Source organism: Mizuhopecten yessoensis, unplaced genomic scaffold (genome assembly GCF_002113885.1).
Source record: "Mizuhopecten yessoensis strain PY_sf001 unplaced genomic scaffold, ASM211388v2 scaffold10911, whole genome shotgun sequence".
In the NCBI taxonomy this organism is placed as follows: domain Eukaryota; kingdom Metazoa; phylum Mollusca; class Bivalvia; order Pectinida; family Pectinidae; genus Mizuhopecten; species Mizuhopecten yessoensis.
This window is the reverse complement of record NW_018408783.1, coordinates 444,646-467,443: the sequence shown is the minus strand read 5'-3', so window position 1 is coordinate 467,443 and position 22,798 is coordinate 444,646. Positions and strand designations below refer to the sequence as shown.

Genomic DNA, 22,798 nt, shown 5'->3' with positions numbered 1-22,798 from the left:
GATCTGCCGACCATGCGTGTCTATGGACATGTGATCTGTTAGGAGGGACTGGTTGTTGATCTGTCGACCATGCGTGTCTATGGCCATGTGATCTGTTAGGAGGAACTGGTTGTTGTTCTGTCAATCATGCGTGTCTATGGACATGTGATCTGTTAGGAGGCACTGGTTGTTGATCTGTCGACCATGCGTGTCTATGTAATCTCTTAGGAGGAACTGGTTGTTAATCTGTCGACCATGCGTGTCTATCGACATGTGATCTGTTAGGAGGAACTGGTTGTTGATCTGCCGACCATGCGTGTCTATGGACATGTGATCTGTTGGGAGGAACTGGTTGTTGATCTGTCAACCATGCATGTCTATGGAAATATGCTCTGTTAGGAGGAACTGGTTGTTGATCTGTCAACCATGCATGTCTATGGAAATATGCTCTGTTAGGAGGAACTGGTTGTTGATCTGTCGACCATGCGTGTCTAATGACATGTGATCTGTTAGGAGGAACTGGTTGTTGATCTGTCGACCATGCGTGTCTATGGACATGCGATCTGTTAGGAGGAACTGGTGGTTGATCTGTCGTCCATGCGTGTCTATGGACATGTGACCTGTTAGGAGGAACTGGTTTTTGATCTGTCAACCATGCGTGGCTATGGACATGTGATCTGTTGGGAGGAACTGGTTGTTGATCTATCGACCATGCGTGTCTATGGCCATGTGATCTGTTAGGAGGTACTGGTTGTTGATCTGTCGACAATGCGTGTCTATGGACATGTGATCTGTTAGGAGGAACTGGTTGTTGATTATGTTGAAGCAGCTCTCTTTAGGAGAGCATGACATGGCATTTGCTCATGTAGTAATTTAGGCCTTACATATGTATTTCTGTTTGTCATACCTACTGTGGTTATAGGCCAAAGTTAAATTATGTTTGTTTCCTGATTCATGTCTGAAAATAATAAGGTAGATAGGTAGTAATACATTTTCAGGTGAGCTCTATGCATTGTATAGTGTGTCATCTGTTGTCCGTCAACTTTTCTTTGAATAACTGCTTCTTAAGAACTTAAGGGGTCACAGGGGTCAGATATGTAAAAACCTTCTGACTAATCAGAAGGCCCAGAGTGATGATACTTGGCCAATAGGTACCTGGCATAGAGTGCTATAAGGTTCCACAAATAAATGACTTGCCCTAATTCTTAGGTCACAGGGGTCAAATATTTAAAAAAAAAAAACCCACCTTAACAACATCTGCTGCATAACCAGGAAATCCTGAGTGATGATATTTGACCAGTAGCAAGCTGGGATAAAGAATTCGAAGTATAGAAACTCCTGCAGTAAATGACATTGACCTACTTATAAAAGGTCACAGAGGTCAAGTGTGTAAAAATCATTAAACATCTTCTTAATAATGAAGAATGCAATGCAAGGGAAGGATATTTGGCCAATAGCATCCTGGGAAAGAATAGTACAAAGTTCCATAAAAGAAAGACCTTGACCTACTTCCATTGTCACAAGGGTCAGGTGTCAAATTGTCAAAAAGAAAAAGAACAACCTTGAAGCCCAAGGTATTATGATATGTAGCGATTTCAAACAGAGGGTCTGTCTCCCCAGAGTACAGCAGGACAGGGGTTAACAGAGGTAACCAGAGAAAAATAGTTAAGTACCGTTAACTGATCTCAATCATTAGGATGGAACATTCTTAAGCCAGGGAAACTTAATATATGCAAAGATTTTCAAAGTTACTTTTGTTGAGAACATTTTCCCATGATTGCCAAAATATGTTGTAAGGTTGATAAAGGAGAGTAATTAATCTTAACTTAGCCGTTCTTCATTGAAAATTGACAAAAAAAACAAGGGTAGGCATAAAGAATATGTTTCAATTCATATCATATGTACCTGGTTGTCTGAAACCTGGGGTACAACACAGTGTCACACTCCAGTTTTTATGGAGTTATGGCCCTTTGTTGAAGAATTCTTGTCCTGACAACTCTTCCAAGACTATGTGGCAAATTCTTGTCCTGACAACTCCTCCAAGACTATGTGGCAAATTCTTGTCCTGACAACTCCTCCATGACTATGAGGCAAATTTCAACGAAAGTTTTCAGATATGATAACTACTCCCTTATGTTGTGCATCCAGGTACTTTTTGTTTCAACCTTTTTTTTATGGAGTTATGGCCCTTTGTTGAAGAATTCTTGTCCTGACAACTTTTCCTAATCTACTGGGCCAATTTCATTTTTTTTTACAGATATGGTAACTGCCCCTGACGTTGTGCATCCCAGTAGTACTTTTCATTCCAATCCTTTTAAAAGGAGTTATGACCCTTTGTTGAATAAACCTTTGTCTGCCTCATAAACTACTGGGCCGATTTCAATGAAAGAGATTACAGATATTGTAATTACCCCCTGATGTCGTGCATCAGGCTAGTATTTTTTTTTTCATTTCAACTCTTTTTAAGGAGTTATGGCTCTTTGTTAAAAATCTTTGTCCTGACATCTTTTCCTTAACTAATTCCGTCTTTGCGTATTGCAGAGTTATCCTCTCTTGGGAGCAGGTATTGATTGTTACGTCATTGGTTTGTGTGAGAAAATTACGTCGTTTTCTCAAAAATTGATGACGTTACTCTCACAAACAAGTGACGCAACATTCAATACCTGCTCCCAAGCGAAGATAACTCTGCAATACGCAAAGACGGAATAGGACAATTTTAGCAAAACTTGTTTATCTGGGCTAACAAGATTTGGCATGTAAGTATGTTTAGGCATGGGGAAGAGTACATGAAGTATGTCAGTGACCAGTATACTGAAATAAGTGTACAGCTCAGTCAATAAAGAAATTATTACTGGTGGGAGACTATGGATTACTTTGCAATGCTTTGCCTTAGTTAGCTTTTAGCTTACAGTTCTGGTTTATATAGGAGCGGGGGTATTTGTTAGCCTTTAGCTTACAGTTCTGGTTTATATAGCAGCGGGGGGTATTAGTTAGCCTTTGGCTTACAGTTCTGGTTTATATAACAGCGGGGGGTATTAGTTAGCCTTTATCTGATTGATTGATTGTTTGAGAGGTTTTACGTCCGCTTCAATACCGCATATTTCGGTTATCCAGCAGACTAGCCTTTAGGTTACAGTTCTGGTTTATATAGCAGCTGGGGGTATTTGTTAGCCTTTAGCTTACAGTTCTGGTTTATATAGCAGCGGGGGGTATTAGTTAGCCTTTAGCTTACAGTTCTGGTTTATATAGCAGCGGAGGGTATTAGTTAGCCTTTGGCTTACAGTTCTGGTTTATATAACAGCGGGGGGTATTAGTTAGCCTTTATCTGATTGATTGATTGATTGAGAGGTTTTACGTCCGCTTCAATACCGCATATTTCGGTTATCCAGCAGACTAGCCTTTAGGTTACAGTTCTTGTTTATATAGCAGCGGGGGGTATTAGTAAGCCTTTAGCTTACAGTTCTGGTTTATATAGCAGCGGGCGGTATTAGTTTAGCCTTTGACTAACAGTTCTATTTTGTTCTGTAGCTGACATTGGCTGAAAGGAATGCAATCTTGGAACTGTCATTTGAGGAATTAAGACTGAAGTTACAGAAGGGTGATCTTCGGTGTGTTGATGTGCTGCATGCCTACCAGTCAAAGGTAATAGTCAAGTGCCCTTCTAAGGTCATGTGACCTATCCATGTTCATGTGAGCTATCCAAATATATGGTGTGATCTATCCACTTTAACAGTTGTTTATATGGCCTATTTCTACTTTAAAACTTGTGTATTAGATATCTCATGGACACCTTAACCAGATAAGTTTATATTCACACCATAGTATGGTAACATAAACTTAACACCTGGTTAGTTTTGGTAGTCATTGGTAAAAGTTAAATGATTGAAGGTCATGCTTGATTACTCTTTAATTAAAAAGGTAATATGCAACATCTGAAGAACCCCTTATAGATTCAGTCTGTACTTACACATTATTTTATTTATGTGATCCATATTATATCTCCCAATATACCCGGGAGTCTCCCGAAACATCCCTCTCCCGTTTCTTCCGGTGTTACTTTGAAAATCTCCCGACAATCATCAGACTGGCATAATGAATTTCTGTTACCCATTTTGTCGCTCCAAACTTCAGATAATTGTCAATGCTGCAGGGCAAAACCTGTCTCCACTGAGCCACCGATATGAGTAATATGCCTGACTAATTGGATTAACAAGCTAAGTTTTAACAGTGATATTATCTAGGTGTTTACAGTAATATTATCTAGGTGTTTACAGTAATATTATCTAGGTGTTTACAGTAATATTATTTGGGTGTTTACAATAATATTATCTAGGTTTTTACAATAATATTATCTAGGTGTTTACAGTAATATTATCTAGGTGTTTACAGTAATATTATCTAGGTGTTTACAATAATATTATCTAGGTGTTTACAGTAATATTATCTAGGTGTTTACAGTAATATTATCTAAGTGTTTACAGTAATATTATCTAAGTGTTTACAGTAATATTATCTAGGTGTTTACAGTAATATTGTCTAGGTGTTTCAAAAGTTTTCTTATCTCAATCCTGGTAATTCAAACGAAGGATAAATTCAGACTAATCGAACAAGACGCGATCACATCAGACATTGATTCAGTGTCGCCTACACTACTTGTTAGAGATGTTTGAGGCCACTGTTCAGTGATTATTTGTAATAGAGGGTGAACTTGTCTTCAGAATTATTTTAACACTTGTAGCTGAAATTAAACAAGTAGTCCTGATGAGGATATGGAACAAAGATCAGGAAAACAAACGAGTTATCCTCAGGCATTTTAAAGCAATATTTATGTCTTGTTAGCTTTATAAGTGATTCCCTCCACCATGACAGTACTTGGCAGATGTTTTAATTGAAACTTGGCTAAAAAGCATCAGCATAATAACAAGATTATGTTGAATAACTATAATAGACTTTGAAAATATTTGTAATTTCAGTTATTTAAAATCAAAAAAAAATCAGCTAAGTGGATTTGTGTCAACTACGTTGCCTACATTTATGATAAGGTGTTGACTGATTTTATATAATGAATAATGTTCAACTTATATCACTAATAGAATAAATGTCATATTTATTAAACAAACATTTAACAATGTCTCTCAACTAAATACTGTCATATTTGTTGGATAATATTGGTATTGCTTTTGTTGATATCTCTATTATACGTGATTTTTTGTAAAACCCCACCAATGTCCTGATGAGGTAATATTGTTAAATAGAAGATTGGAAACATACATGCTGTTCGTTCCCTAAAAATATGTAGTAAATATTGACAATTTTTAAAGAAACATCGTCACGCTGCGATGCGTGCCACAAAAAATTATCTGTACTAAAAATCTAATCTCCCTACTTTGTGTTCCAAAGGCTTCACCCGAATGATACATCAATTGTTTATTTACTTTAGCATAATTTAATTGTTGCATACTAATTTGTTCTTTGCTGTTGATCAGAAATGTGTACAAGAATGTTTTGCGTTATTTCCAGGCAATTCAAGTCAATGAACACCTGAATTGTGTTGTTGAGCCGATATGGGAGGCAGAGGTATGTACGGGTAATATCCAAAAATCTGTATAAGATAAATCTCCAGTTTATGATGAATAAATATTTTGAAAGCTTTGTCTATGGAGATCCGGAGACCTTAGACAAGGTGCTTTCTATTACTTATCTAACACAACTGAGAGATTTATCCTACGTCATTACTTTCTTACCCTATGTATTTCCTTTTGTGAACCCCTGACAGTGGCTATATACCACTGTTAGATATTCAGTGAATAGGATTTACCATTAAATAACTGTAATTAATTTCTTTGGCAATCATAGAACTATGAATGCCATAGTATGATATGAGAACCAGAAATACTGTAAAACAATCAATAACAAAAAATGGTGTATTGCCTATCAAAGGAGAAGATTAATGATTCCACTTCCGTAATGAAAACAGGGTACTTGCTTAAGTTATTATGAGAATAAGTGTATTGAACTGGTTTTAGTTGGCACTCATAGGGAAAACATTGTCATCAGTAGAACAGGAACATTTTACATGAAGTGTTCATGCACTTCATGGAAGTTTCATTTTATTCTGGCAGCATTAATATTTGCTATGATTGCCAACTGAAAGCAATTAAATGCATATTGATATATTGAAAGATTGTTCAATGTTAGCATAGTCATTGGTATAATCTTTTTGTTATGGAGTGTTGCTATTGTAGGGAAATTTGCTATTAATCTTGTTTATGAGGCTTTTAATTAGTAAAACAGTACTACAATATCAATCGTTTTTTATGTGAGATTTTGATTAATTTAAATATTACAGGTATTAGCTTTGGAGATGGATATGAAAACTGGCAAGAAAGGATATCTCCATGGTATACCCATCAGTGTCAAGGAGAACTATTACCTAGAGGTAGGTCATACTTGCCAATGTCAAGGTCACACCTGTCAGTGTCAAGGTAATTCCTGTTTGTTTCAGTGTTTGTGTCTAGGTCATACCTGTCAGTATCAAGACCATAGCTGTCAGTGTCAAGGCCATACTTGTAAGTGTCAGGGTCATAGCTGTCAGTGTCAAAGTCATAGCTGTCAGTGTCAATGTCATCCCTGTCAGTGTCAAGGCCATACCTGTCAGTGTCAGAGTCAAAGCTGTCAGTGTCAAGGTCATAGCTGTCAGTGTCTAGGTGTTTACAGTAATATTCAAGGCCATACCTGTCAGTGTCAGTGTCATAGCTGTCAGTGTCAAGGTCACAGCTGTCAGTGTCAAGGTCATAGCTGTCAGTGTCAAGGGCATAGCTGTCAGTGTCAAGGTCATAGCTGTCAGTGTCAAGGTCATACCTGTGTGTTTCTTTGTCATATATGTTTGTATCAAGGTCATATTTGTCAGTGTCAAGGTCATAACTGTCAGTGTTAAGGTCATAACTGTCGGTGTTAAGGTCAAACCTGTCAGTGTTAAGGTCATACCTGTCAGTGTTAAGGTCATAACTGTCGGTGTTAAGGTCATACCTGTCAGTGTTAAGGTCATACCTGTCAGTGTTAAGGTCATACCTTTCAGTGTTAAGGTCATACCTGTCAGTGTTAATGTAGTACATGTCAATATCAATGTTATACCTGACAGTGACAAAGACATACTTATCAGTTTCAAGGAGAACCACAGTGTTAGTTGGAGGTAGGTCATACTTGTCTATGTCAAGGTCATGCCAGTACATGTCAAGGTGAACTATTACTTACAGGTATATATTACAAGTGTCTAAGAGAATCAAAATTTTTACTGACAGATTTTATTATTTTCTTCATGACATAGGAAATGCTGGTGATCTGTACAGGTTCCATGTGGCTCTATTTGAATATATATAACTGTTAAATATGATAAATAAATTGGTTCTAACTATCTCCCTTTTGCAGGGGTATGACTGTACTGGTGGGATGTCCATCTATCTGGATGATTGTGTCACTGAGGAGAACACCCTCATAAAGGTAAGCAGATGTCAAGTATTGCTGCCCCGTCAAGTAAGCAGGTATCTGTTGTTGAGTAAGCAATAAATTGCGTTATTTGTCAAGCAATATATGTACAATATTGCAATATGATATTTAAATGACAATGCATAACGATAACAGGGGCTCTCATATGCTGCACATAATTCATTTGGGCCTTATCACCTCAGTATAAAATGTAGCTCCTGCCCCCTTTCTCAGTATGAACTGTAGCTCCTGCCCCCTTTCTCAGTATGAACTGTAGCTCCTGCCCCCTTTCTCAGTGGGAGCTGTAGCATGTATAGCATGTAGCGGTAGTTCCACAGCCCAGCTAATTCGTGGCACCTAATAAACCTGTTAACTTGACATCAACTAGAATCTACCTTCGGCTCTGTTCCACCACGGGCTCCACCAGAATTACTACATACTACACAGGCGCTTTCACACATTTTATACAGCCCTATTGTATATAGACATTCAATATTATTGACCATATATTACTACATACTACATAGGCGCTCTCACACAGTTTATACAGCCCTATATTATATAGAAATTCAATATTATTTACCATATACTGACACTATTAGTAGTGCATGCAAATTGTTCTCAGGGCCTATGCCACATCGTTGAGACTTTAAAATTCTAAGTTAGGTTATGTAAAGTGTTTGTAAGTTCCCTTATGTTGCCAAACATTGTTGTAGGAATAAATGCTATGAATCTATTGTGTCGCAATACAAAAATTGCTTGCAATACCAATCCCTTATTAAAAAAAGAAGTGTCAGCTTATCATTACAGTATTGTGAGTGAGTTTACAGGAGCCAATCAGAGGCAAGCTTGAATTAAGATGTTTGTAGCATTAATGTTATAATTCTGTACACAGATTCTAAAGAAACAAGGTGCCATTCCATTTGTGAGGACAAACATTCCACAGTCAATGATGACGTACGAATGCTCCAACCCTATCTACGGCCAGACTAAGAACCCTCACGACGTCACCCGAGGCCCAGGGGGATCTTCTGGAGGGGAGGCAGCACTCATAGCGGCCAAAGGGTCTATCTTAGGGTTTGGAACTGACATTGGGGGCAGCATCCGTATACCAAGCCACTTCTGTGGTGTGTATGGGCTTAAACCAACTGTAGGCCGAATAAGGTAAAAACCAAAGATGAGATCACCTACCATCAAACAAAAATGTAACAGTACTTATTGAACAAAGTTCATCGTATTCAGGGCTTTTAACAGATTAGTTCATTGATGGATTGGTTCTCTCACAAGGTATGCAACTATTCTGTATAACACGAAATTTTTGTGGGTGCTGTCCTTCGTTTTGAAGCCATTTAGATCGTTTAGTGGTACAAACCTCTGTGGATATCCTATAGTAACGAACAGTAGACACATGGATATCCTATAGTAACGAACAGTAGATACGTGGATATCCTATAGTAACAAACAGTAGACATGTGGATATCCTATAGTAACACACAGTAGACACATGGATATCCTATAGTAACAAACAGTAGACACGTTGATATCCTATAGTAACAAACAGTAGACATGTGGATATCCTATAGTAACAAACAGTAGGCACGTGGATATCCTGTAGTAACAAACAGTAGACATGTGGATATCCTATAGTAACACACAGTAGACACATGGATATCCTATAGTAACAAACAGGAGACACGTGGATATCTTATAGTAACAAACAGTAGACATGTGGATATCCTATATTAACAAACAGTAGACACATGGATATCCTATAGTAACAAACAGTAGACACGGGGATATCTTATAGTAACAAACAGTAGACACGTGGATATCTTATAGTACCAAACAGTAGACACGTGGATATCCTATAGTAACAAACAGTAGACGCGTATATCATTCAAATTCATTGTATTTATATTTGTGGTTCAATAGCAACCACGAAAACCACGAAAACCACAAATGTTTATACAAAACGAACATTATCGAATGCTGGTCAGGTATAGTCTGATGGGTAAGTAAGATACCATTTGAGAGCTTTAACAGTTTAAGATGTGTAACCATCATGATAACTTGTAAACATTCAGTTCATTTATTGCAGTAAAAAGAATATGCTGCCGTTCCAAAGTGGTCAGACCCTGGGTAAGTATTTAGTTTGTGTTCCAGGAGTCAAAGGTCAAGGTTAATGTTACTATAAATAAAAAGCATTTGTCATCGACCTACTAACCAAATTATCAGTGTAATTTCAATGACACAAGTGCTCAGTATCATGATACTTCACATTAGGTTGTGTTTTATGTCTCTTACCATGCAGGCTCATTGATCCAGCCACCTTAATCCCAGATAAATATGGCAGGGAAACTTTGAACATTATAATATCATGTAGTATAGAATAAAAGGAATTTGTCCCAAAAATGCTTACTAAAATAAGGGGAATACCGGGGAAGTAATCTTTAGATCTACTGCTTACTATTTGTATCTTGTACTAATCAAGGCCTCATTCATTTATCGCAATCCAAATGGTTGAAGTAAGGTCGGACCTAATAGTGTGATACTGCTTTCAAGCGAGCCATGGCAAAGCTGGGCAAGGACTGCATACTCTTTGGCAGGTTCACCAGGACTTATACCTGAAAATGTCGCATTTAAAAACAGACAAACCGGTTGAATCAGATACGCGAAGGAGACCCAAGACTTGATAGATGGAATTTTGAACACTTGTAGGTTAATACTGAAGATCTAGAGTCAGCAATCATTTTCAGGACATAGTTCAATACAAAACTGTATAAATGATACTTCATGTCAAATCAAGTAAATTTTATTTATAAATCGGTACATGGTTAAACAAGGCAACACAAGCCTATGGAAGGCTTTTACAACCGACTATATGACAAATAAAAACGAAGGTAGCATTATTTAAAACATAACAAGCATGCAAATCTATGACACTGTTAAAACACACACATTGTTAAACATATAAAAGATAGGTAGTGTGGTTCCAAAATGAAACTTTCAGGAGCATGCCTGTATCTAAAACATGTACATTACTTGGGCACACAACCTAATTGACCCCTCTCTGTGTGAACAGTACAGGCAGCAGCCGGGCCTCTAGCCAGTGACATGGGCGGTCTGGTGGCTGTGATGAAATCACTCCTCGTCCCAGCTATGTTTGAACAAGATCCGACATGTCCTCCAATCGAGTTTAGAAATGAGGTATAACTGACTCTCCCGGATGTAATTTTACAATGATGCATACATATATATATATTTCATGAAAAAGCAATGATTTAATTTTAATTCTGATCTAATCTGTTGCATATTTCTTTCAACTCTGACACAACTTACAAGCTTTTGAAATAAAATCGGTGACATGACTTTTTTTAGATTTTTGAAAGTAAGAGACCATTGCGAATCGGGTACTTCCTGGACAATGGATATATAACACCAGTCCCAGCCTGTCAACGAGCTGTTTCCTTGGCGACAGAAGTTTTACAAACCAGAGGTCACACTGTGAGTTGACAAAGCAGAAATAAAATTGGATAGAATTAAATCATGAGTTTAAATCTTTCAAGAGATACAGGTGCTGTCAGAGGTATTTATACACAAAGGTTTGAAAACTATAGGAACATACGTTCAAAGTTTTCAGTGTTTGTCTTTAGCAGACACTAATGTAGTGACTTTCATAAAAAGCATCCAGCTATTGTTGTGACACTGCTTCTACAGTCCTTAACCCTTTCACTCCTAGGTAACTTTAGTAGACTCTACCATACATTGATCTGGATGAGTCTATTATGGTCTTCAGTGGTGAAAGGGTTAACTCAATCGCCCCTAAAACACATTTGAACTCCTCCAATTCAAAGGTTGAAATAGTTTAACTCATTATGATATTTCGGGGGTGAATGAATATTGTAAGACACAAGAAACTGTAAACTGTCTATATGTCACATTTTGTTATAAATTGTTGATTTATTTTTATTAAATGCAAATGAGAAATTCTACAAACACATGCTGTTTTGTTACAGATTGTCAAATTTGATCCTCCAGACATGTATGCGTGCTTTGAGCTATTCCTCTTGTCTACATTTGGGGATGGGGGAGAATCATTTATAGAAGCTTTGTAAGTATATGTAACTCCTGTCTGTGTTTGAGGCAGGGAGAATCTTGACACCTTGTTATTATTATTTTCCATGTTTTTAGATGGTGGGGGATTGACACTATTTAAGTATATATTTACATTTGCGTAAACCACTATATGAACATTACCAGCAGAGATGCATTTCATTTGAGTATGAAAGCAAAAATCGTGTGACGGAACGCATGGTTTACTTATGACGTCATTGATTCATCTTGTTCAATGAGTCTTGTCGTTTTGCTTTGGATAACATAGAGAAAGTCCCTGTCGTCAAATGCTCAAATGACTACGGTCAACTATTGGCGCCAATATTATTTAAATAGGGCTGTTCTGCCAATGTCATTTAAAGGACAAAGCATATACAAAATGCAGTAAATAAATTATTTAAGAAAAAATGAATTTAATATTTGATTACCGAACTATATTGGAAAAGGTGGTCGGTCGTTTGGTTCTGGAACATTATGAAAAATTTGCCTGTTTTAATTTGCCGATGTACAGTGCAGTCTCGGAACTTTATTTTGATGTATTGAATAGCAATAGATATGTGTCTGTACACCTGTAATGCATCACAATAGATATGTCTCTGTACACCTGGAATACATCACAATAGATATGTCTCTGTACACCTGTAATACATCACATAGATGTGTATCTGTACACCTGGAATACATCACAATAGGTATGTCTCTGTACACCTGTAATACATCACAATAGATATGTCTCTGTACACCTGGAATACATCACAAGAGATGTGTCTCTGTACACCTGGAATACATCACAATAGATATGTCTCTGCACACCTGTAATACATCACATAGATGTGTATCTGTACACCTGGAATAAATCACAATAGGTATGTCTCTGTACACCTGTAATACATCACAATAGAGATGTCTCTGTACACCTGGAATACATCACAATAGATATGGCTCTGTACACCTGGAATACATCTGAATAGATATGTCTCTGTACACCAGGAATACATCACATAGATATGTGTCTGTACACCTGGAATACATCTGAATAGATATGTCTCTGTACACCTGGAATACATCTGAATAGACATGTCTCTGTACACCTGGAATACATCACATAGATATGTGTCTGTCCACCTGGAATACATCTGAATAGATATGTCTCTGTACACCTGGAATACATCACATAGATATGTGTCTGTACACCTGGAATACATCTGAATAGATATGTCTCTGTACACCTGGAATACATCACAATATATATGTCTCTGTACACCTGGAATACATCACAATAGATATGTATCTGTACACCTGGAATACATCACAATAGAAATGTCTCTGTACACCTGTAATACATCACAATAGATATGTCTCTGTACACCTGTAATGCATCACATAGATATGTCTCTGTACACCTGGAATACAGCACAATAGATATGTCTCTGTACACCTGGAATACATACCTGGAATACATCACAATAGATATGGCTCTGTACACCTGGAATACATATCTATTGTGATGTATTACAGATGTACAGAGACATTTCTATTGTGATGTATTCCAGGTGTTCATAGACATATCTATTGTGATGTATTGCAGGTATTCAGAGACATATCTATTGTGATTTATTACAGGTGTACAGAGACATATATATATGTCTCTGTACACCTGTAATACATCACAATAGTTATGTCTCTGTACCCCTGTAATACATCCCAATAGATATGTCTCTGTACACGATATGTCTCTGTACACCTGTAATGCCTCACATAGATATGTCTCTGTATACCTGGAATACAACACAATAGATATGTCTCTGTCCACCTGGAATACATCACAATAAATATGTCTCTGTACTCCTGGAATACATCACAATAGAAATGTCTCTGTACACCTGTAATACAACACAATAGATATGTCTCTGTCCACCTGGAATACATCTACACCTGGAATACATCACAATAGAAATGTCTCTGTACACCTGTAATACATCAAAATAGATATGTCTCTGTACACGATATGTCTCTGTACACCTGTAATGAATCACATAGATATGTCTCTGTCCACCTGGAATACATCTACACCTGGAATACATCACAAGAGATGTGTCTCTGTACACCTGGAATCCATCACAATAGATGTGTCTCTGTACCCCTGGAATACATCACATAGATGTGTCTCTGTACACCTGGAATAAATCACATAGATGTGTCTCTGTACACCTGGAATACCCCACAATAGATATGTCTCTGTAAACCTGGAATACATCACAATAGAAATGTCTCTGTACACCTGCAATACATCACAATAGATATGTATCTGTACACCTGGAATACATCTCAATAGAAATGTCTCTGTACACCTGGAATAAATCACATAGATGTGTCTCTGTACACCTGGAATCCATCACAATAGATGTGTCTCTGTACCCCTGGAATACATCACAATATATAATAGATATGTCTCTGTACACCTAGAATACATCACAATAGATGTGTCTCTGTAAACCTGGAATACATCACAATAGATATGTATTTGTACACCTGGAATACATCACAATAGATATGTCTCTGTACACCTGAAATACATCACAATATATTACTGAAGGAATGCACTGTGATATGTAAGATGACTATCCCAATATATTTTCAGAGGAAAAGGTGCTCAATTTAAAAAGAAATTGTCTTCAGAATGTTATCAAACTGATTTATATATCTTACGGACCACACAGATTTAACATTTTCTTAGTGACAACCATCCGTCACAATATTTCAACTAATTTCCACCACTAGTAATAGAAGCTGTTTATGGCAGTTGGCATATCTGTTATTCAGTTTAGAAATTTGAAAAGTTAAAACACCCAGACGAAACATCAAATGTAAAAAAAAATTGTGTTAAAGTGGTATTTAATTTTTATTCTGATACTCAAATAACATGTTTAATGAATTGAATTTTAATTTGATTTATTTGTGCATTGTTACAGAAAGGATGATTTGGTTGATCCTGCGCTAAAACTGGCCCATATGGGCCTCATCCTGCCCAGATGGCTGAATTTATTTCTTGGCTGGGTTTTGTCCAAGTTTGGTCGTGTAAGTGTTCGGGTATTATAACTGTAAACATAATATTTTCACCTCACCAAATTTTCACTTTCTGTACTTTTGAAACAAATAAGTGATGTGTTGAATTTACCCGAGTATACGTAATGGTATTGATAACTGTTTATAATCATACATTTATACTGGTTATTTATACATGTTTTGACCCTTAAGACTGAAAATAAAATGGGAGGGGAAAACTCCTGTTTTAATCTTTCACAGAAGTTATGTATACTCATCAATGAATGGAAGGTAGAAATAAAATATTAAAATTACTGCTATGTTTTACTGATTTCCTGATCAGATATATGGTAAATATTTAGCAATATTTATAAGCGAGATTTTTCAGTGATATTCATTGAAATCTGTGTCGAGATTATTGTCATCAGTGTCAATACTGGACTTTTTAGGTCAGCTGACCCATTGCTGTCCGTCGCTGTCCGTCGTCCTTTAACATTTTCAACTTAAGCTGAAATACTGGCGAAGGGATGTCATTGATTCTTCATGGGAATGTTACTGACATCTCCTTGACCAAGTGTTGTTATTTTTTGGGTTGATCAGAAATCCAATATGGCGGCCATTTTGAAAAACTATTTCAAACTTAAAGTCATGTTCTACCAGGACGATTGAACTGAAACGTAGTAGGAATGATCGACTCATGGTCCTGACAAAGTGTTGTCATTTTTCGGGTTGATCAGAAAACCAATATGGCCACCACGGATGCCATTTTGAAAAACTATTTCAAACTTAGAGTAAAGTTCTACTGGGCCAATTGAACTGAAACTTGATAGGACTCATGGTCTTGGCAATTTGAGGCCGATTAAAATCCAATATGGCCGCCACAGCAGCCATTTAGAAAATACAATATATTTCAAAGTTTAAATCAAGTTCTAATGGGTCGATTTAACTGAAACTCTGTCTAGGAATGATCAACTCATGGTTCTGACAAACTTAACTTAACGTTATACTTAACTTTTTTTTAACCAAATTGGTAGGGATGATTGACATCATTATCTCCACTTCATATTTCAACAACAAAAATAAATACTGTATGACTAAGGTGACCGTTGAGGCCCATGGTTCTCAAGGAGACAAAAAGATATTGATACTACATACCTGAAATATAAGCTATCATCATACTGATACTCCCACCCCACTCTCCCCTTTTCCAATTTTCATCTCATTCAGCCCAAAGTCTATCAACTTTTTTGGCTGATCTGGTTTTAACCAAAATCTTGTCCGAAGCTCGCTAGAACACGGTAAATAAATGTTGACCATTTCTACTTCTTTATAACTTCTGTCTTGCTAATTTTGAAAACCTTTATACATTTTATGGTTCAGTGACTTGGTTAAGACAAATAGGTCACATTTATATTATACAGGTTAAAAAGAATTGGTATTGTCTATGAATACGGGCTGCAATACTTTCATGATTAATGCATCTTAATGCAATTTTTATATTGACTTGTACACTATGAGCGGTGGATATTGACTTGTACACTATGAGCGGTGGATATTGACTTGTACACTATGAGCGGTGGATATTGACTTGTACACTATGAGCGGTGGATATTGACTTGTACACTATGAGCGGTGGATATTGACTTGTACATTATGAGCGTTGGATATTGACTTGTACACTAGGAGCGGTGGATATTGACTTGTACACTAGGAGCGGTGGATATTGACTTGTACACTATGAGCGGTGGATATTGATGACGGCGTCTCCTTGTTATTTTTTCAAACCAATTTATGATGAAAGATGATTAACAAATGTATACCAGGATAAGGATGTTTAAAAGATTAATAGTTTAAACAAGTTTAGGGAAAATATTTTCAAAGGATGTAGATCATCTAAATTGCAATAACTTCCTATTTCTTTTTCAGGACAAAATGATGTACATATTGTCAAAGAGTATGAGAGGTCCAGGGTAAGTATGCAGGGGTCTCATGGATGTATAAGAGGGATCCAGTGTGAGTATGAGGGGTCTCATGGATGAGTATAAGGGGTAACAAGGATGTGTAAGAGGGATCCAGTGTGAGTATGAGGGGTCCAGGGTGAATATGAGTGGTCTCAAGGATGAGTATGAGGGGTCCAGGGTAAGTATGCGGGGGTCTCAAGGATGAGTATAAGGGGTATTAAGGATCGATGTGGAAGAGGGATCCAGTGTGAGTATGAGGGGTCTCAAGGATGAGTATGAAAGGTATCAAGGATGAATATGAGGGGTTCAGGGTGAATATGAGGGGTCTCAATGATGAATAGGAGTGGTTAAGGGTGAATATGAGGGGTATCAAGGATAAATATGAGGGGTTCAGGGTGAGTATTAGGGGTCCAGAGTGAGTATGAGGGGTCCAGGGTGAGTATATATATATGAGGCATCCAGGATGAGTATGAGGGGTCCAGGGTAACTATGTGTATGAGGGGTCCAGAGTGAGTATGAAGGTTCCAGGATGAGTATGAGGGGTCCCAAGGATGAGTATAATGGGTATCAAGGATGTGTAAGAAGGGATCAGTGTGAATATGAGGGGTCCCAATGATGAGTATGAGGGGTCTAGGGTGAGTATGAGGGGTCTAGGGTGAGTATGAGGAGTCTAGGGTGTTTAAGGGGATCAGAATGAGTATTAGGGTTGAAGTATGAGTATGAAGGGTTTATGGTGTGTTTGAGGGGTCTATTGTAAGTATGTATGAAGGTCTGGGGTGAGTATGAGGGGTCCAGGGTGAGTACCAGGGGTCCAAGGTGAGTTTGATGGGTCTTTGGTAAGTATGAGGGCATTATAGTGGGTATGAGGGGTCCAGAATAAGTATGAGGGGTCTCAAGGATGAGTATGAGGGGTCAAAGGTGAGTATGAGGGATCCAGGATGAGTATGAGGGAATCATAGCGAGTATGAGGGGTCTAGGGTGATTGTGAAAGGTTTAGGGTAAAAATGATGGGACATTCACTTAAGGGTTAATACTTGGTTTTGTTGTACTTTTTTTTAGATGGTTTTGATATGGCCATTTTCATATCCTAGTATATGGTCAACTTTTAATCAGATTGTACACAGTTGCATCAGATATGGCATGTGCAGGAAAGAAATGGATCAGGCCCAGATATGGAATATGTACATCTAGCAGTGTTGCATATGCAAAATGGCCCATACCACAGGATACTTTATGATAAATAAGTATGATTATCTGATTTTTACAGGTCTGTTGGCAAATACTGGAAGATTGCAGAAAGAAATGAGGTATTCACATTGATTTGATAACATTTTATCAATAGTTTGGAATCATGATCCAATAAAAGTTTGATAACAATTTTAGTTTTAATATTTATATAGTGTAGCATCTGTTGTGAAGGCTTGCTCAGATAATTTCTTAAAACCACAAGACTCAGAGACATGATATTTGGTCTGTAGCTTGTGAGGGTGGATATAGTTGGCATATTTGGTCAAATAAAATACCATAACTCATTTTGAAGGTAACAGGAAATAAATGTTTTGTAAATTAAACAACTTTTTCTACAGAGTTCTGAGAATTCAATTCAAAATATTCATCATGTAGCTTGTTGAATGAAAGGGCTATCAGGTGTATTAAAATAACCTGACATAACAGAGGTCAAATGTACTTAAAGTTAAAAAAACCCCAGCATATATGACAGTAGATGTAACATCAGATGGAACATAGATTGTGTCACTTGGCTAATGGGGTCGTTTTAATGTTTGTCTCTGGTATTTATCAGGCCTATAAGAAGCAGATGCTGAGGAGGTGGAGAGCTAACAAGCTGGATGTACTGATTTGTCCTGGCTTTGCTTTCCCTGCTGTTCGTAGTGGAAACGTGTTTAATGTCATGGGTAGGACTTGTCTATTTTTTCTGTATACTTAATGTCTGGGATTGTATACATCGACCCTTCAATACTCTTCATGTATGACATATAGATGTACCCTTGGGTAAATTGGTCAATGATAAGGTGCCTTTCAGTCCTAGATATACTGAAACAGAAAATATCGGTATCTTGTCACCCTAGACAGGAAGTCACTGAATACAGATAAATTATAAAATAAAATGCAGGGGAGGAACAATAAGGTCACATTAGGGAGGAGGCACTAAAAACAGAGGATCGCTACGACAGGTTTGACACAGTAGATACACTGATACATGTATTAGAGATACATTCCGATACAAATATCCACTAAGAGCCAAGTGTCCAAAAAGGTGGTATTTGGTGGGGAAAAAACTTTGAGCGATCTTCCGACCAAATTATTTCTGTAGGTATAAAGAGCATAGGATGGTTTATGGAAATAATGAATGTCAATCTAGTCAGATCCTCAATATGTGTTGAAATTATACTAGAGTGACCCCATTTTATTTTGTATTATATTTACTTCTTTTCTCTCCATTAGGTGGCGTTACGTACACGGTATTGTTCAACCTGCTGAATTACCCAACAGGCAGTATGCCAGTTACCAAGGTAACATGTGAAGATGAAGCAAATATGGCTGATTACCCTAGTAAGACAGCATATGAGAAAGCGATGAAAAAGGTACATTAAACTGATAATGATTTTCTATATGAAATATGAAGTTTGTTTTAATCATTCAGTTCTTATACAATGTATTAAACTTTCTTTTTATTGCTGGTTTTGACTTATTGGGGTCATTTTGATACAAAGAGTTTTTAGCTCACCTGCCCAAAGGGCAAGTGAGCTTATGTCATGGTGCAGCGTCCGTCGTTCGTCCTCGTCCGTCAACTTTTCCTTTAAACAACTTCTTTTGAAGAACGGACAGGCCTAGAGTCATAATATTTGGCTGAAAGCTTTGTTGGTAGAAGCCCGACAAAGTTTGAGAACAAAAATAACCTTGACCTACTTTCAAGGTCACAGCGGTCAACTTAAAACTTAAAACGACTTCTTCTGAAGAACTAAAAGGTATAGAATCTTCATATTTGGCTGATGGCTTCCTGGGATGGAGCCCAATAAAGTTTAAGAATGAAAATGACCTTGACCTACTTTCAAGGTCACAGGGGTCAAAAGTGTCTATTACTTAAAACGACTTTTTCTGGAGAACTGAAAGGTATAGAATCTTAATGTGTGGCTGGTAGCTTCGTTGTTAAAATCCCAACAAAATTTGAGAAAGAAAATGACCTTGACACACTTTCAAGGTCACAGGGGTCAAATATGTCAAACTTATCAAACAACTTCTTCTGAATAATCAAAATGCATAGAATCATATTATATGGCTGGTTGCTTCTTGAGATTGAGCCCGACAATTTTTGCGAATAAAAATGACCTCAGCCTACTATCAAGGTCACAGGGGCCAAATATGTCAAACACTTCAAATTACATCTCCAGAATAATCTAAAGGCATAAAATTATAATACTTGGCTGATAACTGTCACAGATGGAGCCCGACAAAGTTGGCTATTGAAAAATACCTCAACCTACTTTCAAGGTCACAGGGGTCAAATATTGCAAAGAGTGCAAACAGCTTCTCTTGAAGAAGTGAAAGACATGGAGTCGTGATATTTAACAAGTAGCTTCCTTAGATGGAGCCCAACAAAGTTTGTGAATGGAAATGACCTTTACCTATTTTATCCTATTGCTTTATCTTAATCTAACTTCACATAGAGTATTCTTGGCCTAACATAATTCAATGTTGTAGAAACCATGCCCCCATCCCAATGGGGACAGGAGAATGGGACCCAATTAGGTAAGGGTGTTGCTGAGAAACATACTGAGCCAATATTTGGTAATATTTGTAGTACAGTATAATATTTATTTAATATTTTGCTTTGACTGCTTAAATATCCGGGTGAGCTATACAGGCCCTCTGGGCCTCTTGTTTGTATTTTGTAAATATGATATATCCAATATTTTGTTTTACATGACAATGTCGGATCTACATGCCTCCCTATTAATTATATCTACTGTTATATTTTACAGGACAATGTCGGGTCTACAGGCCTCCCTGTAACTATATCTGCTGTTTTATTTTACAGGACAATGTTGGGTCTACAGGCCTCCCTGTAATTGTATCTTCTGTTTTGTTTTATAGGACAATGTCGGTTCTACAGTTTCCCTGTTAATTATATCTTCTGTTTTGTTTTATAGGACAATGTCGGTTCTACAGTTTCCCTGTTAATTATATCTACTGTTTCGTTTTACAGGACAATGTCGGGTCTACAGCTTCCCTGTTAATTATATCTACTGTTTTGGTTTACAGGACAATGTCAGGTCTACAGCTTCCCTGTAAATTATATCTACTGTTTTGTTTTACAGGACAATGTCAGGTCTACAGCTTCCCTGTAAATTATATATACTTTTTTGGTTTACAGGACAATGTCGGGTCTACAGCTTCCCTGTTAATTATATCTACTGTTTTGGTTTACAGGACAATGTCAGGTCTACAGCTTCCCTGTAAATTATATATACTTTTTTGGTTTACAGGACAATGTCAGGTCTACAGCTTCCCTGTTAATTATATCTACCGTTTTGGTTTACAGGACAATGTCGGTTTTACAGCTTCCCTGTTAATTATATCTACTGTTTTGGTTTACAGGACAATGTCGGGTCTACAGCTTCCCTGTTAATTATATCTACTGTTTTGGTTTACAGGACAATGTCGGGTCTACAGCTTCCCTGTTAATTATATCTACTGTTTTGGTTTACAGGACAATGTCGGGTCTACAGTTTCCCTGTTAATTATATCTACTGTTTTGGTTTACAGGACAATGTCGGGTCTACAGCTTCCCTGTTAATTATATCTACTGTTTTGGTTTACAGGACAATGTCGGGTCTACAGTTTCCCTGTTAATTATATCTACTGTTTTGGTTTACAGGACAATGTCGGGTCTACAGTTTCCCTGTTAATTATATCTACTGTTTTGGTTTACAGGACAATGTCGGGTCTACAGTTTCCCTGTTAATTTTATCTACTGTTTTGGTTTACAGGACAATGTCGGGTCTACAGTTTCCCTGTTAATTTTATCTACTGTTTTGGTTTACAGGACAATGTCGGGTCTACAGTTTCCCTGTTAATTTTATCTACTGTTTTGGTTTACAGGACAATGTCGGGTCTACAGTTTCCCTGTTAATTTTATCTACTGTTTTGGTTTACAGGACAATGTCGGGTCTACAGTTTCCCTGTTAATTTTATCTACTGTTTTGGTTTACAGGACAATGTCGGGTCTACAGTTTCCCTGTTAATTTTATCTACTGTTTTGGTTTACAGGACAATGTCGGGTCTACAGCTTCTCTGTTAATTATATCTACTGTTTTGGTTTACAGGACAATGTCGGGTCTACAGTTTCCCTGTTAATTATATCTACTGTTTCGTTTTACAGGACAATGTCGGGTCTACAGGCCTCCCTGTTAATATTCAGTGTGCAGCCCAACCCTACCAAGAAGAGTTAGTTCTTCGTGTAATGGCAGAATTGGAACAAGGATTAAAGGCCCAAAATTAAAAACAGTCTCTTTATCCACACTTACCATTGAACTTGTTTTTGTGGAAATTGTCTTTCACAATGGAATCCAGAATATTTGTCAGATTGTCGAACAATGTTTTACTAAATTAATTGTAATGTTTTACATATAATTTGAAGTTTCCCTGTGAGAGATTGTAGGTTTTCATATTCATCCAAGTTGGGTAAGTTAATTTTCAATGTTAAGACATGAGGATTCGGCCCGATTGCTGAGTGTCTCTTCCAATTTGAAAATTAACTAGTGAGAGTTAAGATAAACATGATACCCAGCCATCACAAGTTTGGAGACCTTTTCCTCCTACAATGGTCAGGTTTATTTAGAAAATCACATGTATCAGGTCCAGTGTTACCCACTAGTTTTTTCAATGATTCATTAGTGAAGAAACCTTTAGTTTGTGGGATGAAATGTTTCTCCTTCTTTTGCACATGTATGATACATGTGACAGTGTCCCATGTAGACAAGCCATGTGGGATAGAGTAACATGTGACAGTGTCCCATGTAGATAAGCCATGTGGGATAGAATGTATGATACATGTGGCAGTGTCCCATGTAGACAAGCCATGAGGGATAGAGTAACATGTGACAGTGTCCCATGTAGACAATCCATGTTGGATAACTCAATCCTACTTTTGCACATGTATGATACATGTAACAGTGTCCCATGTAGCCAAGCCA

At 37.3% G+C, this 22,798-nt stretch overlaps 1 protein-coding gene across 1 annotated transcript in view; it reads left to right on the top strand.

Moving 5' to 3' along the window:
- LOC110463457 (fatty-acid amide hydrolase 1-like) overlaps positions 1-22,588 on the top strand; it is a 28,123-nt gene extending 5,535 nt beyond the window's left edge. The window contains exons 3-17 of the mRNA XM_021518069.1: positions 3,508-3,621; positions 5,500-5,556; positions 6,329-6,418; positions 7,408-7,479; positions 8,360-8,628; positions 9,563-9,603; positions 10,547-10,671; positions 10,843-10,968; positions 11,481-11,575; positions 14,550-14,655; positions 16,549-16,592; positions 17,851-17,890; positions 18,385-18,496; positions 19,047-19,186; positions 21,985-22,588. Coding sequence (XP_021373744.1) covers positions 3,508-3,621; positions 5,500-5,556; positions 6,329-6,418; positions 7,408-7,479; positions 8,360-8,628; positions 9,563-9,603; positions 10,547-10,671; positions 10,843-10,968; positions 11,481-11,575; positions 14,550-14,655; positions 16,549-16,592; positions 17,851-17,890; positions 18,385-18,496; positions 19,047-19,186; positions 21,985-22,104 — 1,551 coding nt within the window. The 3' untranslated portion in view covers positions 22,105-22,588. The remainder of the gene's footprint in view (positions 1-3,507; positions 3,622-5,499; positions 5,557-6,328; positions 6,419-7,407; positions 7,480-8,359; positions 8,629-9,562; positions 9,604-10,546; positions 10,672-10,842; positions 10,969-11,480; positions 11,576-14,549; positions 14,656-16,548; positions 16,593-17,850; positions 17,891-18,384; positions 18,497-19,046; positions 19,187-21,984) is intronic.
- The last annotated feature ends 210 nt before the right edge of the window (positions 22,589-22,798 follow it).